General features: G+C 38.9%; 1 protein-coding gene and 1 long non-coding RNA gene across 5 annotated transcripts in view; one reads left to right on the top strand and one right to left on the bottom strand.

Moving 5' to 3' along the window:
- The window catches only part of LOC133486328 (uncharacterized), a 37512-nt gene extending 15031 nt beyond the window's left edge, over nt 1-22481 (top strand). Inside the window, exon 3 of the long non-coding RNA XR_009790991.1 lies at nt 22412-22481. This is a non-coding gene — a long non-coding RNA (uncharacterized LOC133486328). The remainder of the gene's footprint in view (nt 1-22411) is intronic.
- Nucleotides 1-24081, bottom strand: part of pard3bb (par-3 family cell polarity regulator beta b) — a 144568-nt gene that overhangs the window by 67335 nt on the left and 53152 nt on the right. For 3 of the 4 annotated variants that reach the window (XM_061791266.1, XM_061791268.1, XM_061791269.1), the window contains 8 exons: nt 23027-23218; nt 22426-22584; nt 20363-20501; nt 16924-17026; nt 16738-16838; nt 14841-14885; nt 5239-5454; nt 2896-3121 (listed from right to left, as the gene is read on the bottom strand). In XM_061791266.1, coding sequence (XP_061647250.1) covers nt 2896-3121; nt 5239-5454; nt 14841-14885; nt 16738-16838; nt 16924-17026; nt 20363-20501; nt 22426-22584; nt 23027-23218 — 1181 coding nt within the window. The remainder of the gene's footprint in view (nt 1-2895; nt 3122-5238; nt 5455-14840; nt 14886-16737; nt 16839-16923; nt 17027-20362; nt 20502-22425; nt 22585-23026; nt 23219-24081) is intronic. The other variant, XM_061791267.1, reaches the window with a different exon arrangement.

Raw genomic sequence — 24081 nt, forward strand, 5'->3', positions numbered from 1 at the left:
GCTTGAGGGAAAAGAAAGCCAGGAACATTTCTGAATGATACAAAGATTACGGTACTACAGGGCTGGAGAGCAAGAGGCTCCAGAAAAATGGTTAGAAGGAAGAAAATAAGATGGTTGATGCTCCAATTAACTAAAATGAACGATGAGATTTAATATAAGGGTCTCGAAATATATTACAGGGGATCCTTGGTTTATGATGCTGTTTGTCATCTCAAAATGTCATAATAACAGTAAATACTTGTATGAGAAACACTTCTAGGCCACAAATATACTAAATACAGTGGTAACCACATGAACATGCATGCTTGTGCACGCCGTTCATAATCTTGAAAATATCATATGTCGGGGCAGTCATACACAGAGGATGCTCTGTATATAAAACATATTTAAAAGATTAATCACATTGCTCAGAAACAAAGAGTGACACTACCGTACAGAATAATTCAATTGATGAAGTTCGCCCGAGATGTCCCTTAGATCAGGACCAAATCACATACATCAACATCGCCAGTACCTTTAGCTTGTATAACCCAAACAGGAGCAAATCAATAGCTAAAGGATAAAATTGGCAGTAGACCCATTGGAAGAAAAATAATGAATTTCATTAATCATGCAGAAATGTATAAATCACAGCTGTCTTATGTAACGAATCATGAATGAAGATGGAGTTGATCAGCTGCTGATAGAAATGCTACAGTGTCGAGTCACTCACTTCAGATGTATTTGCATACAGTGGATATGAAGGAAGAAAAAAAAAAAGGTCTACACTCCCCTTTTCAAATGCCAGGTTATTGGGATATAAATACGACACCATGACAAATAATTGAATCTCTATTTCCAACAATTAATTACCTACAACCTGTATGACTCAATTGAAAGAAAAATGAAATCTTTGAGATGTGGAGTAAAAATAAACAACTCAGATAATGTGATTGGACAAGTGTGCACACCCCCTTATAACTGGGGATGTGGCTATGTTCAGAATTAACCAATCACACTCTCTCACATAAAACTGGGGCCAGCACACACCTGCCACCTTTTAAAGTGTTTCTGATTAACCTCAAATAAAGTTCAGATCTTCTTGTAGGCTTTCTAGTCTGTGTTGGTGGTCGTTGTGTCTTTCCACGTTTATCCGTGCACCTCATTTTCCGGTGTACACAACCTTCTCCTAGTAACATTACTGTCCAGTTTTTGTTTATTTAACCATACCGCACAGAGCAACCGGTACAAAAACAATGTACAGCTTTCATTTCCTTTGGTTTGAAAACATATTTCTTCCCTTTGCCACCACTGGTACAATTTTGTAGGGAAACTGAAAAAAAAAAAAAAAAAAAAAAAAAAAGACAAAATGAAAAACACACGTGTACTCGCACTATTTAATTTATGTTGTTCTAGCATATGAGTATATTTACCAAATATTTCAATATAAATAGCTATTGTGAGGCACAATCAGTGGAATGTGATGGTGAATCTAGTTTTTTTATTTTTTTATTTGCACTTCACAGAGACAGCTTTCTAAACAAAAGTGATTTAAAGATCAAATTACAAGCACATGCTTTTCTACAGATGTGTATCAATGTAATGGTCATGTGAAATCCCCGTTCAGTAGCAAAAAGCTTAAAAAAATAAATACATTAATTGAAAAAAGGCCTGATATCAGGTTCGAATTAAAGCAGAAAGTCCACGTTGTTCAAAGAAACACTAAGCCCATTCACACCCTGTGTGTACCTACTGTACTCTCCCTCTCACATACTCGCCCTCTCTGCAAGATTCGTATAGTATTTGAGTTAATCACACCAAATAGCTCTAACAGATAATTTTAAGCACCTCTTAAAGAAATTGGGGCACTGCTCTTAAAGTGGTCTCTGTGTGCCTCTGAACACGTGATAGCGCTTCACAGGGCTAAGTGCTCACTGTGTTCCTGTGTGCAATACGAGTGGATGGGGTGATCACATACTGTGCTTATTTATGAGCACTGACTGAAAATATATTTACATACAAAATTTCATATTGCGGTTATCGGACATTATTTACTGATTTGGCCATGTCAGACGATGAACACACACATTGTGACATGGGGGATGTGGAATATACTACAGTGTTAAAACTGATTAAGGTGCTTGAATATGCAATAATTTGGGAGTGAGGGGGGGGCATACATGTAAGAGCGTGCGCATCTAATTTACACTCATGTGTTATGTACTGGGATGGTTACGTTCCAATTGGCGGACATTGTCCAAGCATCCATTATCACGGTCATGGGTGACTGGAGCCTATCCCAGCTGACTTTGGACTGGGTAAACCCTGGACTGCTCACCAGCCAATCGCAGGGCATATACAGAAAAACAACCATTCACACTCACATTCCCACCTACATTATGTACAATTTAGCATCTGCAATCCACATAAATAGGACAAAATACGAGGAGAACATGCAACTTCCCACAGGAATGCCGCAGAAGAGATTCTAACCCTAAATTTCAGACCTGTGAGGCAGACATGCTAAACAATACTACACCATGCTGCCCTTTGGTGACATTGTATGAAATCAAAATGAGTTTTTAAAAGTGGTAATTTTAAGAAGCCAGCACTTCATATTGCACATTTCAAAGTAGGAAATAAATTGCCCAGATATTCTCAGTTTGATTCCCCAAATCAACTCTTATTACTGTGTCCCATCTTGATGTCACTAAACGATATTGTGGCCTGAATTACTTCAGAAGCTTGCAGCTTGTTTTTTTTTTCTTTACTCTATTGTGTCTTAGCAGTGACATTATTCAGTTTCTTTAAGTTTCAGGGTATTACTTTACACCTCCCCCAAATGGGAGAAACTATGACTCTATCCATTAGCAAATATTAGGAAAAAGAAGGGGGGGGGGGGGGGTAAAAACTCACCTCAGCAGGCCAAAGCCTATTTTCTTAGACTTCTTTTCAGTCTCCTCAGACTCCTCTGCTTTTTTCTTCTCTTTGTCTTTTCCTTTGCCTCTGTGCTTTTCTTTCTTCTTGGTTTTCACCTTTTTTTTCTTCTCCGCTTTGGTTTTCTCCTCCCCTGGGTTCCCTACCCCTTGGCGCGAAGAGTTGCTTGCTGGCGTTTCCCTTCCTGAACTCTGCTCCGATGCATCTAGAACAGAAGATAAGAAATGCAATGAGAATTAGATAAAAGGCACGAGTGCATTTCTAAGAATCTATTACCAAATTTGCAACACTTATACCATTATTTTTTTTTATTTATTTATATATTTTAAAATCAATTAAACCTCATTGACCCAAGCACGGTGACCGACTGGTTAGAGCGTCTGCCTCACAGTTCTGAGGACTCGGGTTCAATCCGCCTGTGTGGAATTTGCATGTTCTCCCCGTGCTTGCGTGGGTTTTCTCCGGGCACTCCGGTTTCCTCCCACATTCCAAAAACATGCATGGTAGGTTAATTGACAACTCTAAATTGCCCGTAGGTGTGAATGTGAGTGCGAATGGGTATTTGTTTGTATGTGCCCTGCGATTGGCTGGCAACTAGTTCAGGGTGTACCCCGCCTCCTGCCCGATGACAGCTGGGATAGGCTCCAGCACGCCCGCGACCCTCGTGAGGAGAAGCGGCTAAGAAAATGTATGGATGGATGACCCAAACAACTGTGGCTGTTGACTAATGGTTAAGTAGGAGCATATATATAGAAGGGCAGCATAGTAGGGTAAGTGGTTAACACATTTGCCTCACAGTTCTTAGGTTTAGGGTTTGACTCACAGCTCCGGCCTTCCTGTGTGGAGTGTGTATGTTCTTTCCGTCCTTGTGTGGTTTTACTTCAGGTACACCTGCTTCCTCCACATCCCAAAAACATGCGTGTTAGATTCATTGAAGGCTGTCCATTGTCAACAGGTGTGAATGTGAGTGTGTGTGTTTTTTTTGTCTATGCCTGGCTTGTGATTGGCTGTGTGGCAAGATTTTTTTTTATTTCCTGCAGCAGTGATTTAGGAGTTGCGTGGATTTCGCCTGACAGATATGAAACAAGGGTAAAACAAGTCTTCTTGAAAAAAATTAATAAATAATAAATAATGTAGCCACATTTAGAATTGGTTTAGAATGCGCATCTTAATTTGCTGTTAATCCATTATGAAAAGAAATTCCAACATGCTTACATGTGGCCGTAAGAATATACTGAGTATTTGCATGTCCATATCTGTCAGAATACTGACAGATATGGACATGCATATGACATGACTGATACAGAATCTACCATAGCTCAGGCAAACATTTTTACTGAACTTGTGAACCACATCAGTCTACGAGCAATTCAAGGACTGTTCTCTGTCAATTAACAGCGGCTTCCAAAAGTTTTGAACAATTAGAACCATGGTGACAGACAGGGCCAGTACGTGTGTGCGGTGTTGACATGCCCTATTAGGTCCATCCTGTGTGTAGTGTAGTGATCTGAAACAGGCCATCTCATTACTCTGGTGGTGACTGATAAGAGTTTGCTGCTAATAACACTACTGGGAATTGAGCCACACCTCGCAGTGAAACAAACCAAGCAGATCGCTTTTACCTCCTGAATAAATATTTAAAGCTAAAGCCCGACTAAATATTGAATCATATGATGAAGGGCAATCTGCTGCATTGCTTCATACTGTTTGTGTTGACAACACTGTGGTATTCTGGGAAAATCCTGTGTTTTTCTAGGTTGACAAAAAAAAAAAAAAAAAAAAAAAGTGTAGGGGATATACATTGCACATGGATGCAAGTATTAAGTATGCATTGATCACTCTGTCAAAGAGGGGGGGAAAGAGCAGCGGTGAGGACATACAGTATGGGAACTATTAAATCTGGGTTATAATTTACTTGTCAAAATCCAAATGTAAGTAAAAGTTGTAAAGTATATCATTTCTAAAACAATTATAAAGACAGGGTCAACAATACAACGTTGCAAAAAGTTACAGTGTACGGTTGTAGCAAAATGTTGTCCGGTAACTCCAATGTTGTGTTTCTCTATGTTGTGTCGATACTTTACGTTGATTCATGTCGCTTAAATATTATTATGAGAAGTTTGTATGTACCAGTATTCTAAAAATGTCACTACTATATATCTATCCATCCAGCAATTTCCACATCTCAGAACTGTGCAGCAGACGTGGTAATCACTAGAACACTATGTTGTAATGGCAGTACAACTAATACATTGTAAATATTTGTACACATTTGATTTGCTTATTTCAAACGCACTGCTTTTACCTCAAAATTACACTTACCATCATCATCTTCAGGTGGCCCATCGTAGGACTTATCAATTGCTGCCCTGAAGCTCTCGTTGCAACCTCTTCCTCTCGCCATATTTGGACGAGGGCGGTGGAAGGGTAGAAGTTCATTCTTTCTGTTGACCTCAGACATAGCAGTCTGCAGACTCTCCAGTGAGCAAGATTTTTTTAAGCCGAGAGTCGGACCGAGTCCAACAGGGGTTGGTGGAGCTAAAGAGAGCGGCAAAACACAAAAATACTCTTAGAAGATGTATGTTAAAATACTGCCACATTAAAAAGATATTTAAAAAAAAAAAAAAAAAAAAAGATTGGGGTGTTGTCCATATTAAACATGCAGTGCATTGTCTTGTGCAGTTTAGGATAAGGACAAAAATACAGGAGAAGCTGATGAGGAGTCAGAAAGACTCTTGCACGGATAGCCTTTTTAGAGCAACACTGCCAGGAACCAAAACTGTGATCTAGTTTACTGTGGCATTGTTGAGTTTGTGATGGATGTGTTTGCTCGAGTCTAACGGGTTCTCGATCCATCATTACTGCATTGAGAGATATTACTGAGGCAAGATGGGGAGCAGCAGAGGGAATGATGAACAGAACAGGGCTGTAGTCGATTGCAAAGAAATACCCAAAGCCAAAGAGATTGTAGGTGTAAGTTGGACCATCTGGCGGATGCAAAGGTGATGTGAAGCATGTAACTTGACTGGAGTGCAAAGTTTTAACACGTTAAGATGTTAAAAAACAAGAAAGCGGTTGCATTCAAGGGGTGTTATATTTCAGTGACTGGGCGGGAGTGTGGATATTCACCGTATAACGCATTTCTATTATTAAATGTTTCATATTGCAATTCCTGTAACAAGCAAGAGCTTTGCCGTGGCTCAACATGTTTCATGGGACAAAATGGATGGGAGGAATAACACCAGGGAGGCAGCAAATCAAGTTTATTCTTGGGAACATGGTGACACAGAGGAATGGGGGGGGGAAATGGAAAGTGGTGAGCAAGACTCGGTCTGCTGCCAGCTCAAAATACATTTGTACAGGTTAACATTATGCACACACACACACATACATACACACAAACGCATTTGATGGCTGGAGATTGCCGATACGATGCCACTTTGATTCATGATAGCTAACCCAGAATCACTTAAGATAATGATTCCCTATACACATGACTGGTCTTGCGGTGTTTGTATGTGTGTGTATTTTGTCCTGAGATGAGAAGGCTGATGACTACGTGACTGCAGCATCAATTTTGGCCCACCCACACAAACACGCATACACACAAAATGCATGCATGCATAATGTACATTGGCTGCTGGCAAGAGAGATGGACAGGGGCTGTGACTGGTGATGCTCCCATCCATAAACACACCACACATTATGTCCAGTTGCCTACTATAATTATAATTTAATGCAGACAATAGCCAGCAAACTAATCTGTAACATAATATAACCATTAGCTGCTGCCTGGTGGAAAAAAACTCAATTGAACTTGTGCTCAGCCAACTATTAAGTAGAAATCTAGATATTATATCATGAATTAACAACATTAATGTTATGAAGCAATATTATTTCCCTGCACGTAATCTCAGGAATGGAATTGTAGCTCAAATTTAGAAATATAGACCTTGGACAATTTCTCTCAACTAACATTTCAAATATTATGAGACAGAAACATTTCGTTTTGTGATTAGAACCTAAACTGAAAAAATAAATAAATGAAATGGTTTTGTTTTGCTCCCATTTTTCATGAAAAGTAATTCAACAGGGAACAGGCTTCAATGCGTCTGGAAAACATGCTGAAAAAAAAAAAAAAAAAAAAGAAGTGGCATCATTTTCAGTCTCATATCTTAGTAGGCTATTCAGTTATCTTCACTGCGCTGGAAGGATAGATTATTGCGCCAAACAGATCTATGACATTATTTATGTACACAAAAGACCTACAGTATTTCTCCCAAATATTGGTCACAAATCTGTCTAAATCTGTCCTAGGGAGCACTTTTCTTTTGCCAAAATAATCCATCCACAACACAGGTGGGGCATATGAAGATGCTGATTAGACAACATGATTATTGCTCAGATGTGCCTTAAGATGACAAACAATAAAAGGCCACTCTAAGGTGTGCAGTTTCAGGAAGGGGGATAGATGTTCAGCTTGTTAATTGTGGCCCGTGGAATGTTGGCCCACTCCTCCTCAATGGCTGTGCGAAGTTGCTGGATATTGTCTAATAAGCATCTTGATGTGCCCCAGCAGTGAGCTGAATGGATTATTTCAGCCAAGAAGAAGTTCAGAGATTTAGACAGAATTGTTGAACAATATTTGAGAGAAAAAAAATCTTGCGAATTCCGCTCACAAAAAAAATGGGAGCATGAACAAATGTATAGTGTATGTCCATGCAGTCGTTCTCTATAGTATAAGAGAAGGAGCCTATCTCATCCAACGTAGAGCAAACGGCCGAAAACTTCGACTGGTTGCTGGTCAATGACAGGACAATGCATTTAGTGGGAGTTGATCCAGCCAATCATCTATTTGTTATGTAATGAAATATACATTTACTACTGCCAGTCAATATTTATTAGTAGCTTGAATATAAATAAGGAGCTAGTTTGAAGATTAATTTTCTTACTGGGGATGTACAATTTCTTAGGTTTAATACTTTCTGTGTAAGATATAAAACCGTACAGCGTTCTGTTATGTTGTCACTCAAAAACACTTGCTGTCCAACACAAAGTATTTGTTCAGAGCAGGATTTGTGTCATAAATGTAATTACTGCGGTCCAAATGTAAGATGATAGTATTAAGCTGCTTTTGGAAGGCGCTCGATAAAGAAAGAGGGAGACAGACATGACGGAACAAGTGATTAGTTGGAAAGGGTGAGAATAGGGTTATGGTAGTGGAAAACAGACACTAAGACGATTGGACAGAAAGAGAAACAAAGAGCATGAGAAAATAAAGAGAAGAAGAAGAGTGTGACAACAAGAGTGGAAGTAGAAGAGGGGGGGAAAAAAAGAAATTAAGTATTGAAAATAAAACGCAACGAGATAGCCTGCCAAGCTATCCCAAAGCTATGTTGTTGGCACCAAGGCAATAGGCTACTTTCAAAGTCAAAATTACACTGAGGAGCAGCTTAACAGCATGCTGCAGCAACAGAGGCAGCAGACCTAACAACAATCCTCACTTCGAGAATGTCAAACCACACTAAGGAGTCTCTTAAACAGAGATATAGCTTCGGCTGAGACTCCAAGCTAAACCTCTCCACATTCAAATGCAAAAAAAAAACAACAGTCACAAAGAACTACAATCATGTCAATACTTGAAAGTCTGCGCAAACACTGCACTAACTTGCCACTTACCACTCGTCTTGTAGGTAGAAATTTCTTACATACTCAACCTATTTTGTCATTTTTAGTTCTTTTGCCCCACCCAACTTGTCCCTCTTCCTGTTCATGCTGTTTCTGTATCTGTAGGGCAGCTAGTGAGAAAACAAACTAGTTGGGCTTGATTTAACTGCCCTTTCCGCCAGTTCCTGCAAAATTAAGAAAACCTGAAGTGCTTCAAGACAACCAATTCACAACACAAACTCGACACAAACATCAGATTGATCAAATCCAAAGAATCTCTCTAAACAATGCCTTTCATAAAACAGATATATTTAGAGTATTACATATTGTTGCATGTGGTCCTTTGAATGGTTAATGTATGCACACTGTGGGGGGGGGGAATACTTGAGTGGTTTCTTTTGCTGAAGTTGAGTCATGAATCACTAATTCCTGCAGATGGGCAAAAATAAAGTAATTCAACAGGGAACAGGGTTCAATGCGTCTTGAAAACATGCTGAAAAAAAGAAGTGGCGTCATTCTCATATTTTAGTCGTCTATTCAGTTATCTTCACTGAGCTGGAAGGATAGATTATTGCGCCGGACAGCAAACGTGTCGTACTGGCTACTTGATTAAATCAAACAATAACTTGCAATAATGCAACTCTGTAGCATCTAAGTCAGACATAGTGTTGGGCTTTACTTACAACAGAAGAATATTTCCTCTGCATATCCTTACCTTTCACAAGCAACATATTTCAATTTCCAATGTAATGGGGCAAGCGTAGAGGTAGTAAGGTTGTCCCATATTGTAAGAGGAGAGTCCTAAGCAGGGGAGGGATCTCAATTTACCACTCTACTGTATTCATAATCCAAAAACTCATTTTTGGTCATAATCTGAGGGTCACTGAAATACTGATATTGCCAAATGTAGAAGCAAGAAAGTCACTTTCAAGTAGGTTAACTGCTGCTCCTTTTGACTTCAGTCTGACAGTACCACTTAGTAAAAAAATCTATAAACTTGATGGCGCTTTTGCCTCATCTCTGCCTGGAGGTATACAAAATGTTAGCACAAGAAGCAATATCAAGGTTGTTTAGATGTTTTTGAATTATCCCTTAAATCAAGATGTTCCTCAATCTGATAGCACTAGTTCCACAACATGCATTTTACATAACCGCTTATCTCATATAATTCACATCATAAATTATCCCTCAAAAAACAAGTACAGATTACGCTGCAAAGTGCAGTTTATTGGCCCTGGGTGATTTCTGAGAGTAAGAACACTTCTATTATTAGTCCCTGACGGGAAATCTCATTAACTGAATTTAATCATATCTAAGCACCTCCTTACAGTGGTGTGGTTTAAATGTATATAGTAGGGCTGGGATATATAAGAATGTCACATGAATAATAATGATGTTGAAATATATTGCATTGTTGTCGCTCACGATACAGTATTAATGCACCAGCATCATAAAGTGATACTTTGGTTGTCCAACATTCAAGTACAAACCCCAATTCCAATGAAGTTGGGACGTTGTGTAAAATGTAAATAAAAACAGAATACGACTTGCAAATCCGTTTCAACCTATAATTAATTGAATACACTACAAAGACAAGGTATTTAATATTCAAACTGATGAATGTGGACGTGACTCCAGAATCTCTGAACCTTTTGATGATATTATGGACCGTAGATGATGAAATCCCTAAATTCCTTCCAATTGTACATTGAGGAACAATGTCCTTAAACTGTTCAACTATTTTCTCACGCACTTGTTCACAAAGAGGTGAGCCTCGCCCCATCTTTGCTTGTGAATGACTGAGCATTTCGGGGAAGCTCCTTTTATACCCAATCATGGCACCCACCTGTTCCCAATTAGCCTGTTCACCTGTGCGATGTTCCAAACAGGTGTTTGGTGAGCATTCCACAACTTTCTCAGTCTTTTTTGCCACCTGTCCCTGCTTTTTGGGAACGTGTTTTAGCCATAAAATTCTAAATTAATGATTATTTGCTAAAAACAATCATGTTTATCAGTTAGAACATTAAATATCTTGTCTTTGTAGTGTATTCGATTAAATATTGTATTCTGTTTTTATTTATTTTTAACACAACGTCCCAACTTCAATGGAATTGGGTTTGTAAATGATTCTCTCATTTTGGACGCGATGCCTGCAACACGTTCCAAAAAAGCTGGGGCAGGGACAACAAAAGACTTGGAAAGTTGAGGAATGCTCAAAAAACACCTGTTTGGAACGTTTCACAGGTAAACAGGTTCATTGGAAACAGGTGAAGCTCAAATTACGTGATTGGCCCTGATCACGTGATCAGATCAGGACAACTCTAATCACTTTTACTACGTTAACATTCATTCGGGACAGTGTCAAAAATGTCACTCTAAGCTTGATTCTAACTTGGCCTGGCTTAACAGTGAACCTTCATAATTTACATTTGTAGATGTACATTAAGGACAGCTACTGTGTTTAATGTATCAAGCAAGTGGGTACACTCTTCCAAAGACAAACTGAGCTCTTTATAAATCAATCCATCATTTGGGATGCTACTGACAAATCAGGACAGAAATAAATGGCCTCCCTCTCTTGTTGCCTCTCTCTTTCAAGCATCATAACATATGCAATGCACCCACATGTCATTGATAACTGTGCAGAAGCTGAGAGAGATAAATGGGTGTAACAGCAAAAAAGGACAGCACTGACCATCTACTGATTACTGCTCACTTTTATTGGCTTACTGGGGAAGATGGAGAGGGGTCAAGGGACATTCAATAAAGAAGCAGCAGCCAAGAGAGCTCCTAAACCGTGTGTGCCACACTAAGGGTCGATATGTGGGCAAAGGACAGGTTTTCCAATGCAAACAGACACACAAAATGGAGTAGAATAGTGCAAAGACATTTGAGCTATTTGTACTGTGTCGAAGGACTGTTGAGAAGAGCTAATGTGCAGTGATATACCCATGTACACACCCACAGAGACTAACAAAGATGTACTGCTCTCTCTCTGACAAATCAATACATCAATCCATATAAGCCTAACTGGGTGGCTTTCAGCTTAAAACCTGAGCAAAGTCGGAAAGAACCAGCAAGACGAGGAAAGAATTGACAACAAAATTAAGACATATCGGTGAAAGGAAAACAAAAAAAAAAGGGAAAGAAAGCAGTAAACAATCGCAGAGACACGGGGATATAGAGAGACATGGCTCTCTGAAGACATGGTTTTTGGCAGTACGCGACTGTCATCAAAGTCAAAGTTGCACGAGGGAGAGATTCAGACAATGGACTGCACCAGTCTCCCTCAGCATCACGTACAAACACATTTTCAGGGAGCCGTTGTTCGTTCTAAGCCCCTCTGCCTGATTGTCAGCCTCTAAGCCTGAATGGTATTGGCAAGAAAAGACTGTGCGAGGGCAAGTAAGAGCACGAGAGTGAGGACATTAGTGGTGGGTGGAGGAAGAAATAATTGGGGAAGAAGACATTAAAAACTGAACGTTAAACTGAAAGCTGAAAAGTATTTACTCTAAAATACTACTTCTACAAAAAGGTCATTATAAAATGGATCGGTTCAACTTGTGCTGAGTGTTTTATTTTACTGTCTGTTAAAACATTCTGACACACATTTAAAATCCACTTTGTGAATAAATGAATACATTTATACACATATTCGTATGCTTATTACGCGCACACAAGCAGCTCTGGGCTGTTCGTATTAACGTGGTGAAAGAAGAAACATAACTGTAACCACTTGTTTTTTTGTTCCGTCAGCAATATGCTTAGTAGACTGTTCTGTCCTATTTAAAGTGGCTTCAGGAAAGAGACCGACTGCAGTTGAAAAAGTTTTGGTTGAGAAAATATTAGTGCTGATTTTATGCTTTATCTCCCAGAGATGATTAGCTCAATCATTAGAATCATTGTAAATCTATATCTCTCGTCTGCCGCATGAATATGATGCGCATCAGTCCACACACACACACACACACACATTTGCTGACCATGCTGTATTGAATTTCTATAATGTCTAATATTACGTTTATGTGAGAGAATTCACGTGCAATAAGAACTGCCATTTGTGGCAGTCTCCGTCTCAGATTCTGCTAAATTACAATATAATGTGAAGTGGGTTATTTTACGAAGCATGATGAAGAATTTCCATCATCATCATCATCATCATCATCATCATCATAACACCATATGGAAAGGATGATCATCAAATGTGTGTTGCTTTTTGGGGTGTGGAGGGGGAAAATCATTGCGGCCAGTGAAAGAAAAAACAGCCTTCCCATAAATGACTGTTGCAAAGCTGCTGATGTTTTTCCCTAGAGCCCACCCAACAATGCCCACTTTTTACCAAAGTCAGAGTTATCAAACGTCCTGGTAAATCTGGTTGAAAAGAATTGGAATGGAAATGTAACTGGCTGAGTTGCATATGGATGCCATTAATAAACAATATGTTCAACATTTTCTAGCGAGCAAAAAGCCATATGCACTACTTTTATATATAACATACTGTAGACTCCTGAGAGTAATGACTGCTTTTCTACTTTCTTCTCCTTAATCGCATCTCTTCATGTTTACGCTTTCATTTATTTTACAATAATACTATTATTTTGTGGAAAACATATACTTATACTGCACCCAGAGCACATTGTACCACTTACTAAGCTCTGGCATACAAAAAAATGCATCTGGATCAAAGAAACAGGTCCAAACCAAAGTTGAGAAAGGGTTAGAAAAGAAATGTGTTCCCCTCATCTTTTCAGCGGTTAGAAGAAAATAATTTCTGTTTCATTACAGTTTAATTTCTATGAAGCACATGTTGCATTATTTCCATTATTTCTTCTTAATGCACATAATGCCTTTGTGCTAAATCGCCGTTTTTTTTAATGGTTATGTACGTGTTAAATAAAAAGTAATAACAACATGTTTAAAACTGAAGACAAAGCAGAGTGTGGAAAAACACTGAAAAGGTATTTTCCAGAAAGGCTGACACACTAAACAAGAACAAAAATTCTGTGCTCTTTAACTGCAGTACAGTAGTTCCATGTCATAATGCAGTTCAGACAGCTACTCGTGGATTTCAAAGCCGACTGCATGTTGCTTTATATGGAACTTCATTTTGAAATAAGCTCAACTAAGATTCGTATCTTCACTGGTAAACAGACAGTGTTGCCTTGAGATACAAGTGACCCAACATAAGATTTTTTTCGAGATATGGCTTGTTATTTGGCTGATTTTTTGCTTTGACTTTTGAGCAAAAATTTGAGACGATCGCTGTACGGTTGCTCACGTCACAACAAGCGGCAGTTTGAAAGCTGTTTATTGCCACTTCTAGCTGTAGTTTAGTTAAACTAAACATAAAACAAAGAGAATTACACGAGTATTTAAAACAAACATAACTTAGCTCAATGCGAACATATAATGGTTAATGATACAGCCAGGCTAATGATTAGCATCGGTGTCAACCTTTAAGGCAACGGATATTTGAACACAAACAGTGGAGCAACACACGTAGTTATACTCACAGGCATACAGTGTCGCAAAAACGTATTGGCCCCCTTATCGAATTCTTATTTTTTTGAACAGTTTTCCCACTTTGTTTAAGCTCATCAAACAAATGTAAATATCAGACAAAGATTACCCGAGTAAACATAAAATACAGTTTTTAAATGGTGATTTTATTTATTAAGGAAAAAAAATATTCAAAGCTACATGGCCCTGTGTGAAAAATTAACGTCCCCCTAAATACAATAACTGGTTGGGCCAACCCTCAGCAGGAGCTGAGCTCTGTATAGCTCTACTACACTGCCCCCAAGTAGCAAAGCAGCACAATGTCCATTGAATTGAAGCAAAACATATGGCAAAAACTGTTCAGTTTATTACTATTTTGCTTATTAAAAACAAAAAAAGGGGGGCTGGAACAGACTTGTGGTATTTCCATTCATTTCAATGAGGGAAGATGATTTGAGCTAGTAGAGTGTAGTCAACAAATGAAACTTCTATCTGAAGGTACCGCTGTATATGTATTTGTGTGTTTGTGTCTAGAATGGGTTCAAAGAATGTGGGAAGGTCATTTTGGGCTTGAACGATAGGGGGGGGTGGTAGTCTGTATATTTTACTTTTCATGGGTTCTTTGTAACGTAACCACACAAGACTGAGTGATTTACTGTAGCATCAAATGAGATATGGGAGAGTTCAAGCCTCCACGTTTGTATTCAACCTTAAACATTTTGCTTAAATGTAGGCATAAGTTGGGAAGGTTCCCTCACCTGCGGTGTTTTCAACCAGGGATCCGATATGGCTCTCATCTGCAACTGAAACAAACACAAATAATCAATAATCCTGACACGTATTGTACATATCAAACCACAATTGAAATTGGCTTTTAGATCATTGTCTCTCCTTGATCTCCACAGTTTCCATGTATCTTGCGCAACTTTCCAAATGTGAGAAAGTCCCTCTTCGCAACCCCACCACCCATCTTGTCATCGAGAACCATCTGATCTTTTTTCCGGAATGTTTAGTCAGCATCACAGCAAGAACGTCATCTCCTTCATCACTAGCCCTCACTTTTCCCTTTGAACATATCAATCGGGACTTTCATCTCTAAGACGTCACTTCACTTTCACCCCTTTCCTTTCCCCTCGCTATTCAATGATGTTGTTTCTTCAGCAACACTCAAACTAAACCAGCTGTGTTGGCCTTTTTTCCTTCTGTTGGACATCACTGCTTCCATAATAATCCCTAGTCAATCTTTTTTTATTATTTTACTTTTTGCCTACAAGAAAGGCACTTGAGCTTTTTCTGCCCTTGGTGGTGAAGAAACTAAAAACGGTCCAATGCCGACACAGAGTAGCACTCTGCCAAATACACACCGAGACCACAAAACCCGAGCAGTAAATGCCTCTGCGTTACAAATATTTTCCTAATCAAAAGCAAGCTTAAAAATGTAATTCTAGCAGTCTGCATTGGTGAGTGCGTCTGACCACATCAGCTTGTGGCAAATTTTTATGACTGCTTCAGCAGCCCAGATTTTTCGCAAATCACGGTGCGTCTACTTTGGTTTCATGCAGATAAAGTGTAAACGTGCACACGTGCACAGTTGAGATGTCTCATTTCATTTGAAATGTTGGCTCAAGCTAATATAATGGGCCTATTATTTTAATTGAAATAGACTGATTGGTGACATATATACACCAGAGTCTGCAAAACACAAAGATATTAAAACAAAAACAAAAAACTAACGACAGTAAATGCATAGACAATTAAATAGGATTTAAGTACACTATATAAGATCAATAAATCAGAAAAATAATTGCAGACGGCCGCCAGTGGAGTAACGTGGAGCTTGCCCTCATTTAAATTACTGGTGGTGGGGGGTAAGCCTGTGACCAAAGAAATGGTACACAGTGGTCAATATTTTTATCATTTATGTACACTGAACCTTCACTATTCGCAGGGGTTAGGGCCGAGGCCTGCCACGATAGCCGAGAATCTGAGTAGTTGGCTCCCCAAAAAAGGTTCATAATTGCCTTTAGATACCACACGCTGGTGACAAAGCACAACTGTGATCTAAATGAAGCTACTCAACTCACTTTAACAACGTTCCTTGGCAGCAAGATGCCAGAAGATGGCGGCAAAGCAATACTGTTATTGCTTTGGCAAGAGCACAAAACCAGCGAATACATGGTAGAGGATAGGTTCCCCCACAAAAAACAGCAAATACGTGAATTTACAAATGATGAATATGGGGGCATTCACTCGATTACTGTTATACTATATAAAGACATATGCTTTTGTTCCTCACAGTCATTTAATGTCAGACAGTAATAAATTATTATTATTATTTTCTTTTAAAGTGTGCGTGTGTTTTTACATAGTGTATGTAAACATTTGGTTTCAACGGTAAGTGAAGTCTATGCACATTGATAAAATTACACACAGACTAAATGATATTACTATATGCAAGAGACCATGTGAGATGGGCGTGATTTTGGTAAATATGTGCTTAGTATGCATTAGATGTCAGCATAGATATTGGTCTCAATGTGGCTCAGAGATGCATACGTACCATGTACAAATGAATAGGCAAAAGAATATTTACATTTACAGTATGTGAAAATAAGAAGAATGCAGAAAATGTAAAGAAGTATTAAGAATACCCACCAGTGTGTGTCTGGTTTGGAGTGATGCCTAAGTCTATGCTCTTGGAGGCCTTTACATGCTGGAACTGCTGCTGGATGTCGTACTGAGACGGAGACATTTCCCTGGTACCAACAATCACAAATCGCATTTTTTCTTGTTTTTTTTTGTACCAAAAAAACGTCCAAGTCGCTGAAATAATCAACGCACCTTTCCTGTAGGTAGAAGCGTTGCTGAGCAGAGCTTCTTGATTCTGTTCCATGTCCATTTTGCTCTGCCTCGTCATCCATATGAGAATTACCTGCATATGACCCTGAAAAGGATACAGTGCCATTAAGAAATTTTTTGTCTTGTACTTTGGTCCAGATTTATTACATTGCGGTTTTACTGAGGCCTGCCGTACACCTATCAACACTGCCTAACGCGACTGAAGTGGTCCATTATGGAAAAAATGAGTTGGAGACTTTGCCGCACACCAAGCGATTGAGCACCGCACATCCAAATCCAAAAATGGTGACCTTGCCTCGGGTTTTTCAATTTATTGTACTGTGTTATATTTTATTGAATCACAAAAACATGGCACAGTTCTCAAAGAAGAAGGAAATGGTCCCAAATTGAGAATACGGAGACAGTGGATATTTTGAGAGGCTGTTACAGGTACACAAATTAAATTGGCAAGGTGGCAATAATCATAAGGAATGTTCAAAATTATGCTGGGAGGGTTAACACCGGTCAAACAAACAACTGATCAAGCGTACCCAATGTATGTTTTTCCTTGTGCAAGTGTAACCTTAAATACGTTCTTTTGTAACTTTCTCCCCTATGCACACACTCTAGAGCTCACCCAGACTCACTGCCAGTTATTTGCTCACATCTCACAAAGGTTCTTTTCCCTCGATTGCTCAGGTCTAGGAGTCCTGATTGTCCCAAACATTTCTTTTTATGAATAACAAAGACCACTGTGCTCTTGGGAACATAAAGTGCCATAGATTTATTTTGCTATTCTTCTAATAACTGAGCTTTGTTGTTCCTGAGCTCTTGTGTTCTTTGACCTCGTGGCTTGGTTTTTGTTCTGATATGCTTGCTACGGCTTTCCATATTATGACCAATTGATTAAAAAGATCACAGATGGACTCCAAGATGGATTTCTTCTTATTATACTTCATAAAACAAAAAGAATAGTTTTACATTCAACTGATATCGTTTTGATATTCATGTTTTCCTTCCAAGTACAATTTACTTCTGCTTCTAAAGTTGTATCACAAATGAAGAAACACACTGCACGAGTGATAGTATCTTAGGACATCACATCCTTTACTCTCTATTTCTCTGGCTCCTTTCATACAGTTTCTGGAAATTTTGCTAATCAGGGCCAAATAAGTAGGTCTGGTATTTATTCAATTGTACCTTCACACAGGACCCAGAGAAGCAGAAGTATGACCTCAAATGTGTGTGCTTTCACACAGCTAAGACCAAATCCTACATTTAGTTAGTTAGATGCATGCCGACATTGTACAAAACACTTTAATACTTGCCTTCACCCCACCATTCCATGTGTGTACCTTGCACACAGCTGCACTGTAGCTCTGGTTGTATTCTGATAATCTGATCTATCCATCCATCCATTTTTTGTACTGCTTATACTCACTAGGGTCGGGGGCGACTTTTTATTACTCCTTTCATATCGCTCATTAATCATAATGTTGTATACTCAATTTTCCTGTTTTTCGTCAAAGTTAGCAATTTCTCATCATTGCCAGCACCTTAATCAGCTCAACTGTCAAAAACACATTCTTCTTTCACCTCGCACGCACACAAATCTGTTCTCACTGCCTCCCACTCTTTGATGTCGAAAAATGCATTTGTTCTGTTAAAGATAAATCATTTGGAGCTTGCTCTCGTAGCAGATGTCCATTTTTTTTTTTTTTTTTGATTCCGACCTTCTGTATTTGGAACCCTCTCTCCTTTTCGCTTTCACAGCACGCTTCATTCGCAGAGTGACACTGAGCTTGAAATACACACACACTTAGTAAGAGAAGAGCCTGAAAAATGTCCTTGCTATCATGTGCATGTGAATGACACTGCAGATGAGGTGAATTTGAAGAGTAAGGTCAGATGTGTTTACCAGACCCAGTGTAAACACACAAAATACACTAACCCAAGCAGATAACACAGTTTGATTCTGGCTAACAATTCCAACATCAGAGCACAGCCATGCTTACTCTACCACTCCTACATTTGCAAACCCCAGAGACAGAATACATTACACACATTTTAACAAAGAGCCTCACAGAGAGATACTTACTATGATTATATCGTGCACAATCATGCATGCTCATACACAAGATGTTTTGGGGGGGGGGGGAACACTGCTTTAACTAATAGATGGCAAAAACTTGATAAACATGAGAGGAATAAAAAGAATACAATATAAAGCAAGGTGAGAGAGTGAGGGAACGATGAAAGGCAAAAGCATCATCATTAAGTGTCGAGTAGATGACAGTATTTGTCCTGATTATTTTTAGTTTTATCTGTGAAACACTGATTAGTTTGATTTAGATTATTAACTTAGTGTCTCTGTTTTACTGAGGTCATTGGAAATTAAATGCCAGCAATAAAGCCTTCTTCCACAAGACAACATTATTTTAAAAAACTAAATACCAGAGAAGTGCATTGTGTTCAGGTGAGTTTTAGACGCAGAACTCTGTTGGACTGAAATGGAACACTCTTCCTGAAGGGACAAAATGTATCTGAGTTTAATTTACAAATTAAAAAGTCACCTATATATTGGGCTTGAACCATTAAGAGGATAAATTAAATAACTCGATGACAAAAAAGTAGAAGCAAAATCCTGCCTTGAAACTTGGCAGTGATCATTTTTCCACATGGACTAATGTTACTGCAGACTCATGCACAACTCCGTGGAGAAATAAGTTGGCGTGATGATGGGGAGCCAGGAGAAAAGCGTGGGTAAAAGATTGCCCATCGTTTGGGATTATGTCACACTAACAAAAGAAAATAACCTGCAATGTTTCTACTGCAAAGCAGAACTCACGAAGGTATCGCAACGGCAAAGTGATTATCACCAGCACAAGGTATCGATGTTAGCTAATTTAATATAGCCTACCACCGCTAGTTAGAATGTATTGTAATACCCCTACAAGGGTTCAAGGATAGACACAGCCATCGGTGAACACGTAATAAGCACGTTCATACACGAGCTGTTACGGCCACAGCTGATGTCCAGTCATTTAACACATAGGCTGGCTAACTGTTAGCCAGTTAAGCAGCAAACCTAGCTAACAATTCACAATATATATATATATATATATATATATATATATATATATACACATATATATACATATATATACATTGTAGCCATTGTAGTTAGCTTGACAAACAGCCTGCGTCTCAAGCCAACGCCATTACAAGGGTGGAAACATCTTTTTCATCCATAAAAGCCTTCTGTGTCATCACTTGTTCTTCTCTTATTTAAACGTCCAAGTCAGATAAAAAGCATTGCTACAGCAGCATGCACCAAAATCTCTTTATGAGAGGCTGATAGAACCAGTGATTTTTTTAAATTAGTGTAAGATTACAAACCTGTATCATCTGTTAACCCCACATAGTAAACTGATGTACTCACCATCAGATGTGTGGAGTGTGCCGTTCTTTTGACTGTTAGTCTTATAAACTATTCCTGCAGGGCCATTCACTTGGTTCATCAAACCAGACAAGATCGGGGAGTTGTCAAATGAGCAATTTGATGACAGGCTGTGTTGATCCTGAAAAAAGACAAGGACTTATTGGAGGCTCCAAAGTCAAATGCAGTGGTCATAGAATAGGGAGTTAGATATTCTACAGTCGATCATTCAATTGTACCTAAATTCACATCATTGCTGGGAGAGAAAAAAAAATTACAAGGATGCATACTAAAAGTTGGGCAAGTCATATCAATGACAACCAAATAACTACACGTTTAGACAGTTAGGACTCTAAAGATGCCGATGAAAACAAATCAGGCCTTTCAGCGTTGTGATATATTTTTGTCTTTTTCATGAGAGTTCTTTGGGAATTTAATTAGCATATATTCATAGTTTGTCTGGTAAGCAGAAACTGTGTGTTAATTAACATATATGCATATGCATGGATTTTTCTGTTTTTCTTAAGAAGGAGAACTCAAACAAACACCCAAAACATTGTCTGTAATAGCTCTCAAATCTCCTTCATTTCCTCCCTGAACGCGTCAATATTGTCTGGCAGCACACATCTGAATATGAATATTTAGGAAAAGGCAGCCACATGCTCAGAAACAAATCCATCGCATAAGTGGACACCACTGTGCTTTTTATATTTTGGTGTTTTGTGGGTACATTGTTAAGCCATACGGATCTCCACAGTTTCTTATCTACACTCACAATTCCGATCTTAACATTGTTATGTTAATGTGTAATAGCCTTCTGTATGCACAGCCCATATTTCTTAAGTAAACATAATATCTGTAACTAAAGGGCTCGGGGTCCTTTTGCACTTTTTTTCAAGAAACACAACATAAAGTGTGAAGCAATGACAACCATGTTGAATTCTAACGTTTCATGTTTTTAATGTATCCAATCATTCATCAAAAAATGTGACACGTGCTGGAAAAAAATAGAATTTAGAGTGCAGTGGGGGGTAGACTAGAATATTACATTTGTGTCATATGAAAAGCACCCATACAGTTTGTGTAATAATTGTGTTTTCACTCTTCAAAAGAGGAAGCGTTGTTCGAATCGTTATTGTTTTTAGGTAAATTTGCCATCAGGCTGTTGTTGGGGAATCTCAAAGCCCACAAGCCTAAGCACAAAATTACAAGGAAACGTTCATTTTATTTTTATTATATTTTTTATTCTGATAAAATAAAAACAACTCACAAAATTTGGAGTAAGTTGTTTTCACTGATCCATGATACACATTTTCCTTTCACTACCAACAGCCAATGCAAAAAAAAAATCCATTTACATTCAAGCCAAGCTCAGTATGCACAAAGCCCTTGATAGATTCTACAGAGCGATGCAAAATGGATCTGCTGAATAGCAGCCAAGATGAAAAGAATCTTTTTTACTTATAAAGAAAAGCGATACAGCTGAGAGATGAACACCAAGTCACACGTGCATGCTCACAAAGGTACAAAGCCAGTGCAAATGCTGAATGTAGCAAATGCTCCTTTGCAGTTAGCTGGTAAGAGCAGAAAGGAGAGCAGGGAGACTAGTGTCAAGTATAAATGAAGCTAAAGGTCAACAGCAAAGAAAAGCAAAGTCAACAGCCTGTGAAAAAGAATTCTACTTTATTCCACATGGGCAAAAGAAATTGTTACAGGAAACGGTCTCAGGAAAAGGTCCATCAATTTCATTGGAAATTGAAGACAATGATTGACAATTGGGCTTTTGGTGCTACAGTATACTGTATGATAAATCTGCATAATCTTTGGTCTATTGCACCACAGACAGATTTTAAATCTGAAGTAACATGTTGGCAGCATGACAGAATGTGGTTAGCATATCTGCTTACAGTTCTGAGGTTATGGGTTTGAACCTCAGATCTGGCCTTCCTGTGTGGATTTTGCATATTATCCCTGTGCTAGCTTGTTTTTTCCTGCAGGTACCCCGACTTCCTCCCACACCGTGTGTGTGTGTGTGTGTGTGTGTGTGTTGAGGGGTGTGCACGTACCTTCAGAACTCTCATCACCACAAGTTGGATGGTCCCTCTTAAATTTCCCTCATGTGACATGGATCGACGGAGTGTCTCCATGGCCACATGATTGGAGCGACCGAGCAGAGACTCTCCATTTACAGCGACAAGCTGGTCATTGATGTGCAGACGTCCATCCTGTACCACAAAAGACGAACACATGTTCACTGGGTGCGTTTCACTTCTTCCATTCCATAATGCTCATTTCCCCCCGAAAAAAAAAAAAACTGGTGGGCTTAACGGTAATCATCTAGCCATTCATTTTATATAGCGCTTGTCCTTATCATGGTCACGGGCGGTAAAATTCAAATTACTCTTGTCATTTGTTAAAACTGTCAGTTTGACCTGACAGTAGTACTATGGGTAAAATGATCTGTGGAAAAAAATCGGCCCTCTCCGGCCCCATCTTTTTCCTCTAATTTGATTTGCACAAAGTCATTGCACCTGAGGAAAGTCAGCCAATCGGAGTAATAAATCTTAGGTTTGGTCTAATTATCAACATATTAAACATCAACCAAGTAAACAAGAGCAATGAAGTCTTTAAACGAATGCATTTTAGGTGACGTTGTGGGACCGTCACCTTGTAAGCAGCCCCTCCATGTATAATGGATTTGATGAAAATTCCCAAGTCCTCTCCGGTCTCCCTGGACTTGTTTCCTTTGAGGCTTACACCAAGCCCTGCTGAGCCAGAGTCATTGAGGGGCACCTCGAACATGAGCTGCTCCTTTCCATTCTCCAAAATTAAGCCAGGGTCACGAGAGCCCTCATCTTTCTAAAGGAAAGGGAACAAAACAGGAAGAGATGGAGGTAAATCATTTTCAATTTACCATCGAAAGAAAAAAATAATAATTAGTTTTCGAGAACATGCGGTTAGTCACCCCAAAACATCCAAATTACTTTACCTCCATTCTTTGTAATACACCTGTTGCACTACCACACACAAGGTTCAAGCACCAACACAAAAAAATTCGAAGGGAAAGAAAAAGCCAATTGTCTAGTCTTATAGTCAAGAATGGAACTTTCATACACACAAAGGATTTTTCAAAAATTAAAACTCACACCAAAAAAAAATGGCTTACCCCTACCAGATGCCAGATACACACTGCCGTTGAGTTAATAAACATCTCCTGCCACTCTATAAGGAAGTACAGTTTATCTTGGGGGTCCTTGATCTTGACTTACGCATGCGTCCTAGTCCTATGGCGGCAGTGTAACCCGAATTTATACGCCGTTAACCACCGCAAATGCTGTAGTAAACTCATAATAATAATACATACATACAGTATGTGAATAGAAAACATTTTTCGGTCATAAATAATTAAATGGAAAAAAAGCAAGTACTGTTGTAAAACAAACACAAACTAGTTGAATCCTCACCGTTCAACCTTGAAACACTATAAGTCAGTACCGTTGTTAACTGAGGCCAATCTGTGCATTTCGAAGCACGTTTCTCTATATGTATAAAAGCAGAGTTTGCAATTTAAAAAAAGACAACAACACTTCTTGTCATATTTGTTACAACTGTCAGTATGACATAACTGTAGCATATTAGTAAATGATCTGTGTAAAAATCAGCCCTCTTGGGCCCCATCTTGTACCAAACCTCTAGTAAGATTTTAGGAAATCACCACCCCC

Source organism: Phyllopteryx taeniolatus, chromosome 12 (genome assembly GCF_024500385.1).
Source record: "Phyllopteryx taeniolatus isolate TA_2022b chromosome 12, UOR_Ptae_1.2, whole genome shotgun sequence".
NCBI lineage: Eukaryota > Metazoa > Chordata > Actinopteri > Syngnathiformes > Syngnathidae > Phyllopteryx > Phyllopteryx taeniolatus.